At 41.4% G+C, this 23,206-nt stretch overlaps 1 protein-coding gene across 5 annotated transcripts; it reads right to left on the bottom strand.

The window, feature by feature from the left end:
• Positions 1-395: 395 nt before the first annotated feature.
• Positions 396-22,919, bottom strand: PHYH (phytanoyl-CoA 2-hydroxylase). 5 transcript variants are annotated; one of them, XM_070501014.1, is made up of 10 exons: positions 22,711-22,852; positions 19,457-19,515; positions 19,041-19,110; positions 18,343-18,453; positions 17,541-17,709; positions 16,027-16,108; positions 11,459-11,640; positions 7,582-7,698; positions 2,559-2,693; positions 396-712 (listed from the first exon to the last, which is right to left on the bottom strand). In XM_070501014.1, coding segments are annotated over exons 3-10 (852 nt in total). In that variant the 5' UTR covers positions 19,043-19,110; positions 19,457-19,515; positions 22,711-22,852; the 3' UTR covers positions 396-658. The 5 variants fall into 5 exon arrangements, with proteins under 5 accessions (XP_070357115.1, XP_070357114.1, XP_070357116.1 ...); XM_070501013.1 differs by having other exon boundaries at positions 7,582-7,731; positions 22,711-22,851; XM_070501015.1 differs by lacking the exons at positions 19,041-19,110; positions 19,457-19,515 and adding an exon at positions 21,749-21,911 and having other exon boundaries at positions 7,582-7,731; positions 22,827-22,919.
• Positions 22,920-23,206: the final 287 nt, after the last annotated feature.

The following is a 23,206-nucleotide window of genomic DNA, read 5'->3' as shown; positions in this document are numbered from 1 at the left end:
GCTGAAAATCCCCATGGGGACTTGGTACCCAAAGGACAGCCTGGAGGTGAGACAGTCAGGCCCAGGCTAAAGCTTTGGGTGTTAGCCTTCAGCTGTTCAGAAGTTTCTCAGCCAGGTAGATCAGCTACTCTGCCAATCTTAAGAGCATGATTTTGACATCTTAAGAGCATGATTTTTTTCTCTGAGGTCATGCCAAGCTCTTCTTAGGCCATTTCAATTAGACAGTAGGAAGGCTTCCCTGGTAAAGACCCAAGACCTGAATTACAAGAATTGGCTTTTGGGAAGCTACCATATTTTGTTGATGAAAAACTCAACACATGCCAAGTTTCAAAGCTTTCATTTCTGCTTGGGTAAAGAGCTAATTGTATGAAAGAAACTGGTTTAACACACTTAAATTATGCATCAATCACCTTTATTAGATGTAAGTCTAAGTTACTTTTCCTTAACACGGCAATGTTTCACTTTCACTGTTTTGACATCCATAAAGCAACACCACTGCCCGGCAGAATCACACACGTGCAGCTGAGCACATGACATACACATTCTGATTTTATGAACAATGATAGAAAAGACTGCATCATTGCATTAAGAAAGCATTTTCCTTAGATAGCTGGTTTCATTTTGATTTTCTTTAAAGGAATTATAGCAAAGGGCTCTTTCAAAGGTTGATTCTTTCTCCTTTCACAAGTCGAGCTCGAAATCTCCAAACATCCTGGAAATAATGCCAAACAGAAAGAGTTTATGGGTCACTTCAATTTGTCTATTCACCATACAACAAAATAGATTTCCACTATCTACAAATGGTTAAAGAGAAAGACTCCAATTAATTTATTTGCCAACATCCAAAACAGTGTTAAAGAAACTAAGACAGTGAGTCCCCAATCTGTCAGGCCTGTTTCATGTTCTGTTCATCACAGGTATTCGACTGGATGATGTGATATTTGGTCAAAACACACATAGTTTACTCCCCAGTTTTCTGCTTTCCTTTTATTATTTGCTGGTCCATTCCTGACTAGATCCCATCAGGAAAATGATGTCCTGGGTGACTGGTTTGTTTCTTTTCTTTGTTCTTAATAAAACAATTGAGACTATCTTATTTACTTCTCGTTTCTTGTTTATTTTTGAGCAAACAGCAAGGCATGGTGGGAAGAACGATTTTAGAATTTGATCTGATGCTGAAATCCAGCTCTGTCACTCACGTAGCTTAAGCCAAACTCTTGGATTCTTTATGTTCTCATTAAGAACATGGAACTATAAGGGCTGCTCCACTGGGTTTTGGTGAAGAAAATATGAAAAGAGATGTGAAAGTGCTTTAGTATCTTACAAAGAGCTATACAGCAGAAGTTAGTGTTATTCCAACTGAAGGTGATAAACTAGAACTTAGAGAGTAACTCAAATAAATACAAGAGCTAATTCATTGAGCACAACCTTGACAAACCTCAAACAGAATGTATATATTTTTTTCTGCCTGAAATCTCAGGGTGTTGTTCAGAAGCCTAGTTGGTCAAATATGTTCCCTATGTAAGGCATTTTTAAGGACTAGACAAAAGGAGAAGGACAAGGCTTTCTAGGATCTGCAAGTGTGAAACGAGAGCATTTTCATGTATGGGCTATATTTATAGATCCTAAGTGGAGCAGGGGTAAAGGGCGAAGTAAGCTTCTTGAGCTGGGAAGGTGTTTCAGAACATGACTCCCACCAGCATGGGAGCTGCCACTGGTGTGCAGTGCTCTTCAAAGTACTGAAAGGCTGAGTCATCATTCCACTCAGTCGATATGGGGGTCATGTCACCCCCATGGGACATGCATGCATTGATGGTTATCTAATGCAAATTTAAAAAATAGGATCAGCTTCTTGGTTCAGAGGCTACAAAGTGACTATATTTACTTATTTGCCTTCACTGATATTTGTCTATTGATCAGCATCAGCAGCAAATGTCCACTAGTTACAAAAAATTAATTTACAAGTGATGCGTGTTTATTAGGAAAGCATATGGCATGTTGTCTCACACCCCCTAGTGATAAGCAGCAGTGATGTTTAGTCTCTGCTACTTGCAGGTGATGCCTCCCATTAAACGCCAGATGCAATATGACTCCAAAGAAAACTTGCTTCACATGTGCTTTCTGGAAGTGTTATTGGATTTCCAAATGCGTGAATACTCTCCTCCATATACATAAAGGAGGCCTATGATTGATAGCCCAAACCTTTAACTTTCCTGTGCGTATTCAGAAGGTAGCCTGGTGTCCTTCATTTCCTCTTCTCTAAATCTGTTTTCTATGGCCTTTCCTTTTCCTACCTGTCTGTCCTGAAACAGGACAGCCTGCATACCACAGGACAACACAAAGACATAAAATGAAGCACACAGTTCTTAGGTCCTCACACCATGGAAGCAAGAATCTGATTTTCCATTGTCATTCTTAGTGGGTCTCAGTAACATTTTTGCAATGACTCTAAACCCACATATTTTATACTTTCAGATTGAGTCAGGTATGAGAATTTTTAAACATCTGAATAGAAAGAAAAAGCAAGACTTTTCCCTTGTCATTTCATACAAACATACCTTCAGGTTGATGTCTTGTTTAACTTTAAACAATTCATTTGCAAACCGGACAACTTCCTTCTCAATGTTTTCTTGACTGGTGCCCTTCACATCAATGTAGTGGCAATTGGCACTGGCGAAATGACAGGAAATTGCCTGTGCAAAGTGAACCAATTAATATGAGGGAAAAACTTCCCATTAACATCATCAACCAAGCAAGGAGTCTTCTTTTAGAGAATCAGTTATTTCACTCACATTTGATTTCTAAATTGAAAGCTGTTCCATTGTGTCCTAAATCAGTCTCTTTGTGGCTAAGTATCCTTCTTTTTCCAGCTAAACATTAACTGAGAAATTACAAGAGGTTTTCAACTAGCTGTGATATTTATTTCCAAAAAGTATACATGGGGCAGGGAACATAATTATTTAAGTGAGAGGTCTTTAACTTTTAGCATTTGATTTTTTTAATGAGTGGCTACTCCCCAGTCCTAAAAAGGAATGTATTCTTGGGTTTTTCATCTTCTTCTTAGTCACAGAAGATAGATACCCAATTGAATCTCTAACAGGTTGTTATTTCAATGGCCACAGGTTACGTAAAAAATCAAAAATCTGAAAATACCTTGCGAAGTCAAATAATACACACAGACATAGCTTCTTGAATCAAAAGGTCACTTAAATTCCCATGCCATTCATATATAATACTCATCTTTTTTCCTCAAGGGTAAAACGGTAGTTACTTGGTTCTCCCATTCTTAAAAAAGTTAGAAACAGATCTAAGCTGCAAGGCAGTAGTTAAATCTCACCTTCCTCCTCACAAGTTAGTTATCTTAAGGCGACCTTAAGGACTTCTTACTTTGCCCAAAACATCAACTTTTTAGTCACTGGAGTCACAAACTCCATTTCCCACGTTAAGACCCAGCGCCATGCCAAGCCATATTGGAGCCTGAGGCAAAAGGGAAAGTGAGCACTTCTATTTGCATATTTTTGTATATTTTTTTCAGATTTACTGAGATATAATTCACAAGTAACATTGTATTAGTTTAAGGTATAAAACACAGTGATTAGATCTATGTATATATTGCAAAATGATTACCACAATAAGTTTAGTTTAAACCCATCACCATACACAGTCACAATTGTTTTCCCTGTGATGAGAACTTTTAAGATCTATTCTCTTAGCAACTTTCAAATATACAATACCGTATGAAGTATAGTACCCATATGGTACATTCCACCCCAACACTTATTTATCTTACAACTGGAAGTTTGTACTCTTTGACCACCTTCACCCATTTCCCCGACCCCCTGCCTCAGGCAACCACCAATCTGTTCTCTCTTTCTATGCATTTGGTTCTTTTAGACTCTACATATAACTGAGATCATAGAGTGTTTGTCTTTTTCTGTCTGACTTATTTCACTTAGCATAAAGCTCTCAAGATCTATCCAAGTATCTCAAATGGCAGAATTTCTTTCTTTTTACAGCTGAATGTTATTCCATTGTGTATGTACACATATATACACACACACCCCACATTTTCTGTATCTATTCATCCATCGATGGACATTTACGTTGTCTCCATGTCTTGGCTATCATGAATAATGCTTCCATGAACACGAGGGTACAGGTATCTTCCACATAGTGATTTTGTTTCCTTTGAATAAATACCCAGCTGTAGCTTAGTAGCCCCTAACTCCTTAAATTTCACCCCAAACCTTGGATCAGGGAGACAGATTTCAGAGCCTTGCCTCCTGCCTCCAGTCAACATCACAATAAAGCCTTTTCTTTTCTCAAAAGCCAGAGCCACAGTATGGGCTCCCATGTGTGTTGGGCAATGGGTGTTTTCCCAGGAACAATTTCTGATGACCATGGTCCTAACACCACCTGCCTGAGGCTCTGCAGCCCTCTGTGGGGTGGATTAAAATTAATTTAATTAAGTAAATAAGTTTCAATATCAACTAAGCTGGCAGAAAATTAGAATTTGGTTTTTTTCTCTCTTAAAAGGATAATTTCCTTGAACTTTTAGTCTGTTCTTCATAAAGAGATTATAAAAGGTTTTTCTTTATTTTTGTGTAAGTCTACCTAAAACACATATTCTGTTTTGTCAAAATAATTTTCTTTGTTCAAAAAGTGGAGATTCTTCTATTAAGAGAACTAAGGGTTTTTTTTTTAACTGTTTAACTAGTGTTTTAAAAGCTTTTGATAGTTTTGAAAAACTTCCTCAAAATTCAAATTCTAAATACAATCCTGAAAGTAACCTTGAGAATTTCAAGCAGGTCTCTGAGACTTCTCAAAGAATTTGTTCTCTCTTTCTATAAAACGGTTGATATTCAACTAACTAGGCTTATTTGGTATATTAAATTACATGGGAAGCATTGGCAAATGATGATAAAACTTCTTGAGTTATATTACATGGGTGAATGTTATGAATAGAAGTATTTTAAAAATTATATAACATTCCTAAAATTCTGATCTGTCCTGGTTATCAGTTATAATAACAGCTACTATCTTAAAATGTTATATGTCACAGAAATAAACACTTTTTTTGTCAATTGCCATTTTTAAGTCTTTTGTCACTTACAGACCGATTACTCTGAGGCTTTTACAAATATTTTTCATCTTCAGAGAGATTCATGGAAAGAATTCTGACACTCACTCTAGAAGACAGGTTTCAGATAAACTTTCAGATCATACAGCTAAACTACGTAAGAAATACAGAACTCCAACAGGGAAACTGATGGCTTCATAACACAGCTAACAAAAGATCAAGATCAAGAGTTGATTACATGCAACTGAATGAACTGATGAGGATGAGTATAATTTTTATGACTTATTGTATAAACTACACCTTTATAAGCAAAACTGAAACATTTATCTTTTTCTCCCTACCTGATCCCTCCAGAATTTAGAATTAGTGAATATTATTTTCATGGCAATATAGGTATTTGCATAACTTCAATAAGAATCTGTTCTGCTTATAACAGGACACGATTGGAAACGTTGGTTATATTACCAAGGCTTTGATTGGCATTTTTTTTTTTGCATGAAAAGATTCACCATGAGCTGACATCTGTTGCCAATCTTCCTTTTTTAATTTTTTCCTCCCCAAACCCCCACTGTATGGTTGGATATCTTAGTTTTAAATCCTAGTTCTTCTATGTGAGCCACTACCACAGCATGGCAACTGACAGACGCGTGGTGTGGTTCCGTGACTGGGAAACGAACTTGGGCTGCTGAAGTGGTGAGAGGGCCAAACATTAACCACTAGAGCATCGGGGCTGGTCATCTTCGAGACAGACCTACGTAGACTCAGATCTAACCAGACAGCTTTAAGGAGAAAATGTTGACTTTATGGAATATATAAAGCCTCTTGGAAATGGGCCTGATACCTTCCATATAGGGTTCCCAGAAACCTTACCCAGTGAATAAAGAAGGACACTTCCTGTCAGTGCAGGAACCTCAAGATATTTTTGGGAACCTGAAGAAGAGTGGAATGCACCCAAATCTTTAGGTATCACAGGCAGAGTCTGATAAAAAGTCCTTGGCTTGGCTTTCCTGGCCTTGAGGGGCCTTTAAAGTTCAATATGAGTTTCCTTATGAAAAGTTACAGTAAGGCAGATTTAAAAGAACCTACATGATCAATTGCTATTCTCAGCGTACTTATGCAAATAATTGGGCCAAGTTTATTGTTGCAAACAAATCAGTCTTAATTTGGCTATCCTTGGTAAAAATGAAGGTGATTTTACCTTCAAATTATTTTTCGGTAGAAACTGAAACACGCATTCTAGGTCTGTTGATTGTCTTTGAGGTTTTGTTTTCTACCTGTAAACTGGACCAGATCCTGGATTCTTCTAGTTTCCTGAAATCCTGACAAGTTTCCAAACTAACATTTTCATTCTTTTCCATCCCTTCCATTTGGAATCACTGAGAACTGAAACCACCCTTTTTTCTGAAGTCCTACAAATTGAAGCTGGACAACTGCATATAAACTTAAGAGAGATCACCACAACAGCCCATGTTGAGACAATATTCATGCCTGTTGCTGCATAAACCACTCAAAAGATACCTGAACACCCAATCACAGCATCAGAGACTGCAAAGTACAGACTGCAAACAGCAAACTTTGAAGCTGTGAAAGATGCTTCCACACTGACATCTAGAAATCCTCTTCACTGGCTGTCCCCTGGGCTCAGAAACTGGTTTATAATTTGCTCCAACAATTAACTTTGTTTTTCTTTTCATTTCCACAGAAATTCTTCTTATTAAATACCTGATTTCTTGCTTACACAATACAGGCAAAACAGACTCAAAAGAAACTTTGACCTTCCCTCGAATCAGCAGGAAGTAGCTAGAGCAGCTGTCACCCCATTTCCCTCAGATTAAGGAATGTACAAAGAAAAGGGGGGAACTGAAACAGAACATAAAACCATGACCAGCTTAAACAAGTTTTGCCTCCTTAAAATAGGTTGTTGAGGGGGCCAGCCCCATGGCCAAGAGGTTAAGTTCACATACTCTGCTTCAGCAGCCCAGGGTTTTGCCGGTTCAGATCCTGGGTGCAGACATGGCACCACTCGTCAGGCCACATTGAGGTGGCGTCCCACATGCCACAACTAGGACCCACAACTAGAATATACAACTATGTACTGGGGGGATTTAGAGAGAAAAAACACGCACACAAAAAAAATAGGTTGTTGATTCATTAAACTTTGCTCAACACCAGAGACAACAATGGGCATATACCAGATGGGAACCCACAACCCAACCAAGAACCAAGAATCTTCCTTCAACAAGGAAATCTGGCTTCCAGAAGTCCAAGTAGCTTGATTACCATATATGGGCTGATTTGAGACAAGTCAATCAGCTTAGTAGCCCCTAACTCCTTAAATTTCACCCCAAACCTTGAATTGGAGAGACAGAATTGAGAGCCTTGCCTCCTTTCCAGTCCACCTCACAATAAAGCCTTTTCTTTTCTCCAAAGCCAGTGCCATACTATTGGCTTCTACGCTTTTGAGCAGTGGGCCCTTGCTTGGTAACAATGTTAATGCATACCTTCCGGAATCCTTGAGTTTTGTTCCGACCAGATCCATGGATGAGCAAAGGATGAAAGAACACGGTATCTCCCTTCTCCATCACAAGGTGCACTCGGGTGTTGTTTTCATCATAGTCCTGGATTCCATGAAACATTATGTTAATGCCCCCCTGGAACACATAAGAGAAACCAAGTCTGTATTTGAGGAAGACAATAATTAAAAACTTTATCAATGACTCATCAGGAAAAGCAAAGTTTCTCTAAGATGTTCCAAGACAAAGAGACAAACTAGATCCTTAAAAAAAAAAATTCAAATACAGGCATACCTTGTACTGTGCTTCATTTTATTGCACTTTGCAGGTATTGAGTATTTTACAAGTCTCTCCATCAGCAGCAAGACTACAATTCACTGAAGGCTCAGATTTTTTAGCGATAAAGTATTTTTAATTAAGGTATGTACATTGTTTTTTAGACATAATGCTAATGCATACTTAACAGACTACAGGATAGTGTAAACATAACTTTTATATGCACTGGGAAGCCAAAAAATTCACATGACTCGCTTTATTGCAATATTCGCTGTATTGAGGTGGTCTGGAACTGAATCCACAATATCTCTGAGGTATGCCTGGATACAGAAGCTTCTCAGATGTCTGTTTCTAGAAAGTCAAACGTTGATATTAAAATCATGGATTTCTTGGACCAAACGAAAAATTTGGAATTTCTACCTACCCTTCATTACTGAATTATAAATGAAGATCCAGAGCAGTTTTGCATTTTGCAGTCAACGCAGGAGACCACCCTCCCAGCCTGAATCTGTAATCATTCTTTCCCAACACGATATTCTTCCCACCTGGAACTTTGCATAAATTATTCTTCTATTATTCAGGAGTATCTCTGAGAAGTTAACTATCTTCCCAAACTAGGGGAGACATAATGCTCAATTTTTCTGAGCTCAAAAACCACTCATGTCATGTCTAGAGTAAATAAGAGTAGTAAATTAAAATAGTGTGTTTCTTTATAACTATTTCCAGAGTTAGTTATTGCTTTAGGTAATGGTTTATGTCTTTATTTGGGTTATGTCTCTTTTTTAAAAAGTTAAAGAGGCCAGCCCCAGTGGCCTAGTGGTTAAGTTCGGAGTGCTCCACTTCAATGCCCTGGGTTCAGCTCCTGGGCGCACACCCAAAGCACTCCTCTGTCAGTGGCCATACTGTGGTGGCGGCCAACATAAAAAAAGGGCAGGGGGTGGGGAAGATTGGCAATAGATGTTAGCTCAGGGCAAATATTCCTCAGCAAAAAAAAAACAAAACGAAAAAAGATAGTGGTATAAGATTCTTGGGTAATTAGATAAAAAGAGAGCTTCAGGGTATTCATTGCACATGTTTGGAATAAAAAAGGCTGAGACCAACTTAAATGTCCATTATTCCAAGAATGAATAAATCAATATTATGAGATACTCTACATAAATACATTCAATCTTTACACATCAATATGGAAAGACTTCAATTCATAGCCTAGTAGCATAATATCATTTATGTAACCTTTTTAAACACCCAAGATAATACTATATTGCTTATGATACATTCATAGAAATTTTTAAAAATAAACTAGAACAGAGGTTCTTGATAGTTTTTTGTGCCATAGTTGAAGCCGATGAACCTGTTTGCAGAATGCTTTTAAATGCAGAAAGTAAAGCATACAGTAAGTAAAACAATCCTAGAATTGTTTCCAAAGAAAACAATTATAATGAATTATAAATACTGTTATTGAATCGTTGATACAGCAATGTATATGCTTGTTTATTAACAAATTAAATAATATGACCTGGTTGTGGGTCTAATACAGATCATAAAATGAAAACAGTACTGATTATAAATAATATTCCAGGATATCTGCAAAAACTGGGTATCGCTCCCTGAGAACAGCACAAGAGTGAAGTGCATGAAATCGAGAAGTGATTTAAAATTTACAAGCCTTTATTTATGGGGGGGCTGCCACTGTCTCAGGGGGGCAGCACCCCATTCCCCCTCCTGAGACTCTCTCAATTTCCTCTGGGGAGAGACCTGTTCCCTACTGGACTGTGTTGGCACTTTGATCCAGTGCACGTCTCTCCTGGCCAGTGTGGATAGGGGACCCCATCTAAGCCAATCTGACCTCCCACCGCAGCCACTCAGAATCTGAGCAGAGGATCAAAGAGATGGGACATAAGCAAGGCTCAACTGCCCAGGCCATGTGCCCCAACCCGACTATTCCTGCCAAGTGACGACTCCCACTTTCCTGCCCCCTAGAGCTAGCCAGCCTTTTCACGGATTCAGCATGTGCCTGCCACCCCCAAAACACTGCCTTTGGCTTCCGTCAGCTGAAGCTCACTTCTGCTGCTTTCACCACACCTTCCCCAACCTCAATTTAATTGATGACTCTCACAATTTCAGATTTCATATCGAAATTCAGACTCAATGTTGTCACTTAACACTAATCATCTGTGCCAGAATTCTGACCGACACAGAAACCCCTTAAAGCCACAGCCTTTTCTTCCTATAGAACAGCAACTCCATCTTCCTGACTAACAAGAGGTGCTCTTCCCATTGCGACCAGCATTACGGGGGTTTCAGGACCTTATTTTCTTACACCTTAAATGTTAATAGTCTCCTCTCTGGTTTCTCTGCTTCTGAACTCCTACAACTCCAATACATCCTGCCCCAGACCCCAAGATGATTGTTCCTGAAGAACTGATTTGATCTCATCACTCATGGGCTCAAAAACATTTACTAGTCCTCCAGCATCAATAGCTAAACTGATAAACCATGGAACAGCCATGCAATGGACTACTCAGCAATTGAAAGGAATGAGTGATTTCTGATACATGGAACAGCACTGGTGAATCTCAAAATACATATGCTGAGTGAAAGAAGCCATATTTGAGAAAAAAGAATATATACTATATGACTACATTTATATAACATTTTAGAAATGCAAACAAAGCCATAGGAACAAAAAGCAGCTCAGTGGGTGCTTGGTAGAAGGGACGGAGAGGAGGAAGGGATAATCTTGATTGTGGTATGGTTTCACAGGTGTATATATATATATGTGTGTGTGTGTGTGTGTGTGAAAAATTACCAAATTGTACACTCAAAATATGTACTCTTTATTATTTATCAATTATATCTCAATCAAAATGTTTAAAAAATAAATAAAAGCTCTTCCAGCTTCCTGAAAAAAAGAAGTTTTCCAGTCCTCCCAAATGGAGTGAAGACTCATTAACAAAACAAACAAGGTTCTTCTGATCTGATTCTGATGCACCTTATCAGGCTCATCTCTATGGCTGCTCCCCAAACACACGCCCAGCCCATCTAGTCTGTGAGCTCTGTGGGTCCTTTCTACTCTTAGCCAGGTTCATGCTTACGCTTGACCCCAATGCTCCCCATAGCCTCTTTGCTATAGAACATTCTACTCTGTCCTTCAAGACATGGCATAAACAAACACTAGCCCTCCTCATAGCCTCCTGTGGTCTATCCAGCTGGAGGAGATGAACCCTCACTCTTCCTTACTCTGAGGGCCATCAGTCAGATGTAAGACTTACTTGGTACTTGGCACATGCATCTGGTGTGGCAGTGTTTATGTGTTATCTCTGCAACTAGGCTTTATAATCTGGGATCCTACACAGCACCTACTGAATCTCCCCACATTGATTGGCTTTCAAACACTTGTTGAATGAACAAAGATGATGAATTTTTTCTGACATCCTTGAATTTTCCCTGATCCTAAGTGGAAATCCTAGAACAATGTTTTGCTAAAGAAGGAAATGCCATCTCATTGGTAAAGATCTTTATGTAAACTGATGTGAAGTCAAAACATTACAGGAGATTCTGATCAAGACCCAGTGCTGGGCCCACTTACCTGCCACTGGGGATAATCGTGCGGCTTCAGGGATCCTTTGTGTGTGCCTGGAAGTACAACCAGACAGCCATTGTTCCGGTCGATGTGCTCCATGGCTGTCCAAGCACAAACAATGTTATTGCTGGGCCTGAAGGGGAAATAGTGCAGATCCTGGTGCAAGGGATGACGGGATGTCTTCTTGCCTGAAATAGAACCCACTGTTAAAAGATGCCCAAGTCTCAGAATTCTTCCTCTCTGCATGAAAAACCAGAACAATGACCTATCCCAGCCAAAGCAAAACAAATGAACCAACACTTAGAAAATCAGCCTTGAGAGATAAGCACCAAATTGGAACATCAAATCAACGTGGCAACTCCTGATCCCATACTTTCTTCTGGGTTCCTAGTAGCCGAGTACTTACACACACTATTTTCTAGCAAGTCGTACATACGTCATCAGCTCTATTGTTATATATTCCTTTGTAACTCTGGTTTGGGCACAGAGCCTAATTTTCAAAAAAAAGGTTTGATTAATTATATTGAAGAATGTGGTGAAATTGGAGATCCCCTGACAGCCTTCTAAGTGGCTGATGCAAAAAATATTAATGAATTAACTAACTAAATAAATAAAAGTCCTCTCAGAGGTTTTCCCACCGAACCAGAGGCATTTGGTGTACAATCACTGTGTACAGTCAGAACCTTGACCACATTCACATTTTGTCTGGTTTTGCTCTCTGAACTTGGTTCCCGGCCACCTGATCTCTCCAAACAAGACATCCAGGCAGGGAGGGACTTGAGGATGTTAAGCTATAGGTCCATCACATCAACCTCTCCTGGAATCCAGAGGAAAAGGGTAGAAAAGGAGGAAGGGTCTCTAATGGCCAAGCTACTACTGCGGATAAAGCAGAATTTCTCAGCATGGCCCGAGAGCCACCTGCATTAGACTCTCCAAGCATGGTTCATTAAATGCAGATTCCTGAGTTCTACTTTCCGAATCAGTCTCTCCGGGAGTGAGGTCTTAGAAGCTCCATTTTCGTGTGATGTCAGATTCATGGCAATGTGACCTGTTCCTTTTGCCTCTCCTCTCTAAGTTACAACCAGTAGGACTCCCATTGACCAACAAAGGACTCCCTGCACAGCACACCAGAATGCCTGAGAGATCCATACACTTGTACACCCGAAGGTGGGTGGACTGCCTCTAGGAGGCAGCAGAACTAGAAGAGCCACCCTCACCACCTCGTGGTGGGGATCCAAAATGCAGATATGTCCCCCACTCCCACCCCCGCCAAACCCCCAGTGTCAGTGGTGCCCTGACTTGAGGTTTTAAAAACTGCACTGGCATGCATGCATCAGCAACTAGAGGCTGCAGGAGTAGACACGACACTTGTGGCTTAGCCCCTGCCCGCCTCCAGCAGTGGCAGATGGCGCCCGTGAGCTGCAGCTTTAGGAAACACAGTGGTGCCAGCGACCCAGCCCGCTCCCCACTGCCCAGGCAGTGGAGACTTCAACCTTGGTTTTTACAACAGCAAGGGCTATATCCAAACTGCAGATACCTCCAGCAAGGGCAGTGATGCCCTAACCTGGGGTTTCAAAAAGCGCACTGGAGCTGGAGAACAGAGGTTGCAGGAGCAGCGGCGATACTCAAGGCTCAGTCCTTATCCCTCCACCAACAGTGGACAGTGGCACCTGTGACCTGAGGCTTCAGGAGCCACAGCAGAACCCATGACAGCCCCCAGTGGCATCAGGTCAAAACTGGCTCTACTAGCAGTGGGGGTTGCATACAGGACACTGGGCCTTTTGCAGTCGCAGAGACACCCATGAACCCAGTGTCTGTGGCAGCAGTACTGCCAGCACACCCAGATAATCTGGGAACAGCAGTGCGGGGAGGGCACTGGGCAGCAGCACCCGAACCAGAGGAGAGCCCCCAGAGAGCCAGTGGGGGAACATGTGATGAAGAAGAAGCAGAGGTGCTTGCAACATGGTGACCATGCTGGCAACACCTGAACCTGCAGTGACACCTAAGCAGCAAGGCACCAGGAACCTCGGAGGCACAAGCAGCACAATGAGGGCACTCACAACTCGTCTACCAGAGGCAGGGAGGGTGAAAAGTGCAGGCTCTCAAATACAACCAGAAGCAGCTCAGAGTCAAAGGAGCCAGAGCCATACCCAAACAAGAAAGGTGGTTACTACCACAAATGTGCCAGCAGGGATCAACCCAACAAACACCATGAAGAACTCCAGTAATACGGCAGAACAGAGAGAGAACAACAACTCTACAGAAACCAAACCTCAAGTCACAGACGACTGCAATCTGAGAATTCAAAACAGCCATCATGAAGAAACTCAATGAGCTATAAGAAAACTTAGAAAGATAGTTCAGTGAGCTCAGGAAGAAAATTAACGAACAGAAGGAGGACTTCACCAAAGAGATTAAAATTCTAAAAAAAAAAAAAAAACAAACTCTAGAGATGAACACAATCAATACAATGAACAATAAAGTTGAAAGCACTGGAAACAGAGCAGATCATACGGAAGAGAGAATTAGTGAGCTTGAAGACAGAAATCTAGAAATGATTCTGGTGGAAGAGGAGAGAGAACCAAGATTTTTTCAAAAATGAAGGAATTCTAGGAGAAATATCTGACTCAATTAACAAAAACAACACAAGGAAAATGGGCATTCAGAAGGAGAAGAGAAGGAGAAAGGAACAGAGAGCTTTTTCAAAGAAATAATAGCTGAGAACTTCCCAATCCTGAGGAAGGAACTGGATATACAAGCACATGAAGCTAATAGACTGCTAATTATCTCAACGCAGAAAGACCCCCAAGGGATGTTACAGTAAAACCGTCAAAAGCCAATGACAAAGAAAGAATATTATGGGCGGCCAGAGAGAAGAAAATAACTTAAACAGGCTATCAGTGGATTTCCCAGCAGAAACTCTATAGCCTAGGAGAGAGTGGAATGATGTATTCAAAATATGGAAAGACAAAAACTATCAGTCAACATTACTCAACAGTGAAAAACTGAAAGGTATTCCTCTAAGAAAAGGAACAAGAAAAGGATGCCTACTTTCACCACTCTTAGTCAACGTAGTGTTGGAAGTTCTAGCCAGAGCAATTAGGCAAGTAAATGAATAGAAAATCCTAACGAATCCATCAGAAAATGACTGGAAATAATTAAGGAATACAGTAAAGTGGCAGGGCACAAAATCAATATACAAAAATCAGTCATATTTCTAAACACTAACAACTAACAACAAACTAGCAGAAAGAGAACTCAAGAATACAATCCCATTCTGAATCACAACAAAAAGAACAAAACACCTAGGAATGAATTTAACCAAGGAGATGAAATACCTACACACCAAAACCATAAGACATTATTGAAGAAATTGAAGAAGACATAAAGAATGGAAAGATGTTCCATGCTCATGGATTGGAAGAATAAACATACTTAAAATGTCCATATTACTTATAGCAATCTACAGATTCAATGCAATCCCAATCAGAACCCCAATGATATTTTTCATGGAAATAGAACAAAGAACACTAAAATTTATATGGAACAATAAAAGACCCTGAATAGCCAAAGCAATCCTGAGAAAAAAGAACAAAGCTGGAGGTTCACACTCCTTGATTTCAAAATACACTACAAAGCTATAGTAAGCAAAACAAAATCAAAGTACGCTCATCACAGCATTATTTACAAGAGCCAAGAATTGGAAACAACCTAAGTGGCCACCACTGGAAAATGGTTAAAGATGCGGTATATATATATACAATGGAATACTCCTCAGCCATTAAAAGAATGGAATCATGCCACTGGTGACAACAGGGATGGAACTAGATGGTATTATGCCAAGTGAAATAAGTCAGAGGGAAAAGGACAACTACCATATGGTTTCATTCATATGTGGAAGATAAACAAACAAACAGATAAACACAGGAAGCAGATTGGTGGTTACCAGAGGGGAAGGGGGTGGGGGGAGGGCAAAAGGGGTAAAGGGACACACATGTGTGGTGGTGTATGGAAACTAGACTGACTTTTGGTGGTGAACACGATATAGTGTATAAAGAAGCCAAAATATAATGAGGTACACCTGAAATTTATATAATGTTACAAACCCATGTGACCTCAATAAACTTTAAAAAAAGAAGCTCCATTTTAGTAGTATGAGAAATTTTAAGAACTGTAGTATGTTACTCATAAGAATAGTTTTAATTTTGTTAGTACTAATAACATCTTCTGAGCAGGAAGGCAGAATCCACACTATCATGGGTGTTAATCGTTAACATAGCTCAGAGAGGTTGAATAATGGGAGCGTCTGGTACGCTAACAGACATGTTTATTAAACTGCACTTTTGAGAAGCCAGTTGTCTGAAAATCCAGCAATAACCCTACAGTGAACATCAAATCACTATTACACTTCGATGTTGTTAGCAGGTAAGCTATTTTAAGACTAAAATAAAAGCACACATATTCACTTAGGCAAAGCTTAGCAGTTAGACAACGGCTATGGTTACAACAGCAAACTTATGTACAGTAAGTAAACAATTTTTTTCACTTCTACGTAACAAATAAGAGCCCTTTACCTGAATCTGGAGGTTTGTTTATCAGCATGGTATGCATGGCCATAATATTGGGTCCAGTGAAGCACTCCACGTATTTCAGAATCTAAGGGGAAAAAAAAGTTCATGGGAAATCAGATGCACAAGCAAGTCACACAAAGTCCAGCTACCTCCACAGAAACCAAGATGCAGTAGTTTAAAAAACCAACTGGAATTTCACAACATTGCAATAAAGCCTGAAAAAGTCAGCAATTGGGGATATACAACACTCTGAATTCAACAGACTTTTTGGAGCCAGTCAGAAACCTAGTCACTTTTTCTACAAGGAAGATATGAGTTTCTAACACCACTTAGCGTTACAATTTCTAAGAAGTACTATATGCAAAGTGTCCTTTAAAAACCATTTTAGGGGCCGGCCCGGTGGCGCAGCAGTTAAGTTCCCACGTTCCACTTTGGTGGCCCGGGGTTCGCCGGTTTGGATCCCGGGTGCGGACATGGCACCACTTGGCAAGCCATGCTGTGGTAGGTGTCCCACGTATAAAGTAGAGGAAGATGGGCACGGATGTTAGCTCAGGGCCAGTCTTCCTCAGCAAAAAGAGGAGGATTGGCAGCTGATGTTAGCTCAGAGCTAATCTTCCTCAAGAAAATAAAAACTATTCTAAATAAATGGTTCATAACAGTAGTACATTTATGCAATGGAATACTATGCAGTAGTTTAAAAGTATGAAGTACGTTCACAGATACTGATGTGGAAAGATGTCTATGATTTACTATAAGTGGATTTACTATAAGTGGATAAAACAAGGTAAAAACCAGGACGTCCCCATATTACAGAAAAAGGGGATACACAAATAGGCTTGGATATACATGAAATAATTCTAGCAGAAGACACAAAAAAAGCTGAACAGTGAGTGGGACTGGCGGTGTCGGACTTTACTTTTCATTTTATGCCCTTCTGTACTACTGGCCTATTTTCATAAATATGAGTTACTATTAAAGACTAATAATTTCTTTAAAAAACTAACTTTAAAAACAAACTTTCCCCTTAGCTGATCAGAGTCATTAAACAAACAGAAAAACTGAATGAATTTACAATGAACAGTTTCACCACTGTTGATACACTGTATGGAGTGTAAGAAAGGTTGTCTCATTAACACAGAATTCCTGCCCTTCTTAACCAAAGAGAATTCGCACACTCTGCAGCAGGGTTTCTCAATCGGGGCACTACTGGCATTTGGGGCTGGATAAGTCATTATTCAGGCAAGCGGCTGTTCTATGCATTACAGGACCCCTGAGCCCTAATAGAAGCACCCCTGGCCTCTAGCATTAGAAGCTGGTAGCTTCTTCTAGCATATCACACCTCCTGTGTGACAACCAAACATGTCCTCAGGCATCACCAAATGTCCACCTCCGACTGAGAACCACAGCTCCAGGGCCACGGTGGAAAGGAGAGAGAGAAAGTAAAAACAGCCAGTTTCAGAGTCAGGCACGTAGATGGGCTATAGACTCAGAAAGAAAAATGCAGGAAAGTCTTGAACCTCAGGGAGAGTGCAGTATCTGAAGAGCTCCTCATCTTCTTGGAAATCTTGGACCTTTGTAATCATCTTTTCACTTGGAACATACTCTGATTTTGCAATGGTCACATCTCTCATTACCATTAATCCCATTGGTTTCACCTCCTTTCTGCAGATTCTTTCAAACTCATTCCTGGAAAATTAAATGGGCAATGATGTCAGTACCGCTGGCTCCAAGCACCTGCCTGGCCTTGTTCTGTGGAAAGACGGGAAGATTTGCGGGTGGTTTCTCTGCCCCCAGTTGGCCTCCAGCCCCAGGCAGAAGAGCTGTGATGAGGAGGAGAAAATGGCCAATTCAGAAGTCCCGGTGTCCCAACTGTGAGGCTGCAGTCCCCCACCAGAATTCAGATATTCCTTAGCTTAGCAGACCGGTGGGGAATAGTCTTGATTTGGTTACATCTGAAAATCATAGGCAACACTTCCACAGCACTTCCACGTGCCAGGCCCTGTTCAAGCATTCTCTCTCTATTTTACCTTACTTAGTCCTCATGACAACTCTAGGACAGAAGTGCTACATTATCCCATTTTACAGATGGGCAAACAGAGGCAGGCACAGGCTCAGGAAATTGCCCAGGACACACAACGTTCAGTGGTGGGGCTCAGATTAAAGCCACTCAGTCTGGCTCCAGAGCCCATGTTCCTAACCACTTCCTAATGACCCAAATCACTGGAAAATATCTGAACTTGCACAGGCTAATCTTATTCGTGATCCCATTACATACGTAAAGCACATATTTCTATAAAATAACGAATACCATTACTGTACCTAAAGCGTTCAATATCACCATCAGATACCAGCTTTTTGATTACAAGAAACCCATTTTCTTCATAAAATTTTCTCTGTTGTAGGGTTAGAACACTATTATCTTGCGTATACCTAGAGAAGAAAGAAAATCTCAAATAAGTCCAAGTGAAAAATCACAACCTAACAATATGAATCAAAAACCTGAGAAATGTTCATACTCCGCCATCCAGCATTTCTCTTTCTAAGACTTTACTCTCAGGACATATGCTGAAGAAGATTTCAAAGCTTTAAGTCCAAAGCATTAATTACTGTCACCAAAAAAGTGCATTAATGGAAGAATAATTAACTATATTATATCCACTCAATAGGATATGACTCAGGACTTAAAAATGAAGATCATATAACAGCATGAAGAATGTATATTACAGTAAAACATGATTACACTTATGGGAAATCGAGGCATTATTTGTGAAAAAAAAGACTGCAAAGAAATACAACAAAAAATATTTTTTAACAGTGTTTGCCCTAATGTAATGAAATTATAGATGATTCTTAAAAATTCCTTCCATTTCTCTGATTTTAAAATTTTTTCTGCAATGAACATGTATGCTTTTCAGAGGGGAAAGATATTCAATATTCTTACTTGTCTAGTTCAGGCATTCTCAGAAAAAAAATCAAAGTAACAAAATCCAAAGTGTACAGCACATGCACAAACTCACATCACTCACTCCACTCTTCTGGACTGGAATTGTGACTCATGAGAACATTCCATGGAGATCAAGTTCTGTCCTTTAAAGGAAATTTGAGATAAACCAAGATACTACCTAATTTATCAACATGACCAAAGTGCACGCTGATTTTAATGAGATATATCACATACGAATTTTAAATAATCACATTATACACTTTTTGACACTTTTCCTCCTTTCTGAATTTTAAAATACATATAGGAAATTAAAGTCAGGGACTTCAAAATTTTCCACGATTGTTCTAATTAGAACAAGTCTTGGAAATGGAGGAATGTATAATGAATTCTCATCAGGCAACATGGTACGTTGTATTTTATATCCTAGTTACCACTAGAGAAATCTTTAGATACTTTGTATGGTTCAAAATTAAAATTCGATCTACTTACTGGAATTGTTGAGGATGGAAACCGGCAGGAGAAACAGACTCTGAAATGGGGTGAGCTATCTAGGAGGTGAATTAAGGCAGATAAAGTAAAATTGAGGAGTCAATCTTTTCTAGAAGCACAGTCTGCCCCGGATTGGCTCTCACAAGGGAAGGCTGGTCCTAAATGGACATCAGGCAAACTGCTGACACACATAACCTCTGACACTGATGCACTGCTGCTGACAGCACTCCATTGCATTCTCACAGTAGCCTGAGGAGGTGGCTGGGAGCCAAGAGCTTTATTATTGTTCCTGCTGCACAGAGCACGAAGCCTAGGCATGGAGGCTCAGGAATTGGTCCAAGGTCACCCAGCAAAAAACAGCTGAGCCATGACTTTTCCCACACTCTTTTCTTCGTAGCTTCCGTCTATTCTCTTCCACATGACTACTCCTTCCACTAACCTGCTGAACAAATAATTGGAAGGTCCTTTCTAGGAGTAAGAAGATACATGTGCTGTTCACAAGAAATACTTAATTTAGTGGGAGTCCAGTCAACATATTGGAAACAGTTTGGCCGGTCAAGAAAAAAAAGTCTATAAAATAAACAGTGACTCCAAGAAAAGTATGATCCACACAGTTGAGTATCTTACAGAACTAGAAACTCTAATTTTCTTCTCTATCCAGTAATCGCAGATTATTGATTTAGCATCTCATTGATTCTTTTTTTCCTCTCATTTTTTTCATTGTTTCTTTAGCTTAAAGAGCTACTTTCAGAATGCCACTTCTCATTAACGTGTTATTTTTTAAATAACATCTTTATATAACGGGGACAACATAATAGTCAAGGAGAGAGGCAGGCCAGGAGGCAGAATTACTAGCTACTGTCTGTTTTCCCCAAGGCAGAGAGGTTAACGACCTTTTTCAATTTACTGGAGCACAACGTCGTCAACAGGACATTCTGGATGTTGTCCTTTTAGTCCAAAGTTCGTTTTTCCCTCTCTACTACTCTAGCATGACGTTTTTCATTGTTGACATTGTTGTTCTTGCGGAATTTTTTTAATGCTGTGGAAATGTTCACCATATAAAGTTAATAAATGTTTACTGTGTTTACTATATAAAGTAGTAAATGTTTACTATATAATGCTAGTAAACATGAAAAAATGGATGCAAAAAGTTGTACATACAGTATTCTCCAAATTACCTAATTATGTAAATGCACAGAAAAGAAACACACCAAAAAGTTTACAAATGATGATCTGAGTGGTGGAATATGGGTCAGATTTTTTAACTTTATGCTTATCTGTATTTAAAAACTGCATTATGGGGGCCGGCCCCATGGCAAAGTGGTTAAGTTTGCACGCTCTGCTTCGGCGGTCCAGGGTTTTGCCAGTTCGGATCCTGGGCGTGAACATGACACCGATCATCAGGCCACGCTGAGGCGGTGTCCCACATGCCACAATTTGAAGGACTTACAACTAAAATATACAACTATGTAGAGGGGGAATTGGGGCAAAAAAAAATAGAAAAAAAAGGAGACTGGCAACAGTTGTTAGCTCAGGTGCCAATCTTTAAAAGCAAAAAAAACTGCATTATGTTTTGTAGTTCAAATAATATTCCTTATTCTGGAATCCATGTTTCCTCAAAACCAGTTAGGGCTGCAAAGAAACTGTCACAAATTTTCCAGTACTCTATTTAAGCCTGAAGAGCATATACATTCACTGAAAATCTAGGCAGAGCTGTCCAATACCAGAGCCACTAGCCACGTGTATTTAGATTGAAATGAAGTTAATGAAAGCTTCAGTCCCTCAGCGGCACTCCTCACATTTCAGGGGCTCCATAGGCACGTGTGGCTAGTAGCTACGGTATGGGACAGTGCTGGGACAGATTTCCACCATCGCTGAACGTTGTACTGGATAGTGCTGTTCTAGGAAACACACATGTAAAAAGAACTAAGCTCTGACCTCACAAATATTATAATAAGAACCAGCAGGATCAGATATCAAATTTAAAAGTGCTAACAGCCTAGACCGGGAAACCTTAATTTCTAGTTCCAGTTATATCTCATTCCAGTATACTGCTGGTTCCACAACTGAGCAGGTATCAGAAACCAAAAGTGAAAACAGATTGCTGGCCTCTCCCCCAGGTAAGTTGATTCCACAGGTCTGAGATGAGCCTGAAAATCTGCATTTCTAACAAGTTCCCAGGTGATCTTCATGGTGCTGGTCAGGGGACCACAGTCTGACAACCACCGATTTCGTTAAATGAACTTGGCCCAGAGTTGTGAACTCCCCTAGCCTCAGCTTCTGAGTCCTCACCTGGAAATGAGGTTTCATGATCACCTGGGTTCCCTTTAACGGTCTCCGGACGGATTTAAATTTACAAGGGTTCTGATACATCGCTGCTTGGAATCAGCCAGGAGAGCACTGGTGACAGTAAAACGAACAGCTGTATCATCATTTTAGGAGACATTTCAGGATCCTAAAAACAGCAGAACAGAAGTCGCTTATGGAAAAATCTCAGCCAAAGTTTCCTACGGAGCTTCCCAAGTCTGTCCCGAAGAAGACACTTCTTCTGAGCAGGCAAAAACAGTTCTACAAGGCAATTTGGTTTCCGTGCCATTCAGTGACACCTTCCCGGATGCGTCCCGGGCAGCACACGCATCCCCCCGGGATTCACTTCTGCAGGGCAACTCCGCAGGCGGACACAGGGCTCCAAGTCCGTCTGCAGGACACGCTGGAACGCGCCTGTGGTCCGCAGGCGCCCAGGAGCGCCGCACCCGGAGCTCCCTGGAGGAGGAAGACTGGAGGGCGGGCGGAGAGCGGCTCCCCCTGCACAGCCGGCCCGGGTGTCCCCCGAGAGGGCCCTGTGGCCGCCCGCCCGGCAGCCTAGGCTCCCGGGGCCCGCTCTGCGCTGCGGCGTGCCTGCGCTGGGCTTCCACATTTCTACACGTATCTAGGTCTGCTGGCTGCTGCAGAGGTCACGCGCCGACAAACGCAGAAAATGACAAGCAGCTGAGGACGGACGCCCCTGGGAAGGACTGCCCACCCTCCTCTCATAAAGCAGGGGACAAAGGCCAGAGAGGGACGGACGCTGGATGGACGCCGCTTCAGCCACCGCCGCCAGGTCCCCCTGGGGCCTTCGGGACCACGAACTGGCGTGGCGGCTGCGCGATGCGCCCTGGGGCCACCTCCCCGGCCGGGTCACCAAAAAGCCTGCCAGGCGCGGACACCGAGACGGGGAGCCTTCCAGCCCGAGCCCCGCGCAGCCCAAAGGATACGACGGCCCCGGCCGAGCAGCGGCCGAGCTGGCCCAGCAGGACGCGCAGGCGGGCGGCAGCGCGGGGCTGGTCCATGACCGCGGCGAGGAGCGGAGCGGACAGTGCTTTAGCCCCACCTCGGTTAAATCCGCCGACCGCCCTGCCTCCAGGTGAGGGGAGGAGCCACCAGCTCCCGCGCCCTCTCGCGGGCGCACGGACGCGCCCCCTCAGCCCGGAGTGCGCATGCGCAGGGCCCTGGGCCCATCCCTTCCCAGCAGTGGATTACTTCCGTCGCGCTCCGCTTACAAACCAGCACAGACGTGTCCCTGCCGCAAAGTGCAGAAACCTGCTTGTGGACCTGGGTAAGTTGGAACCAAAACGTGACCCACACTCTGAACTGCATAGTTTCAACCTATTTTATTTCACATGACTGTTTGTTCCGCTGAGATGCTGGAGGAATAAAACTTCTAATGTTCACCACCAGAAGTAACGTGTGCTGTCCAAAAGAGGCGTTTAG

The sequence above is a fragment of the Equus asinus genome, chromosome 29 (genome assembly GCF_041296235.1).
Source record: "Equus asinus isolate D_3611 breed Donkey chromosome 29, EquAss-T2T_v2, whole genome shotgun sequence".
In the NCBI taxonomy this organism is placed as follows: Eukaryota; Metazoa; Chordata; class Mammalia; order Perissodactyla; family Equidae; genus Equus; species Equus asinus.
This window is presented reverse-complemented; position numbering and strand designations above follow the sequence as displayed.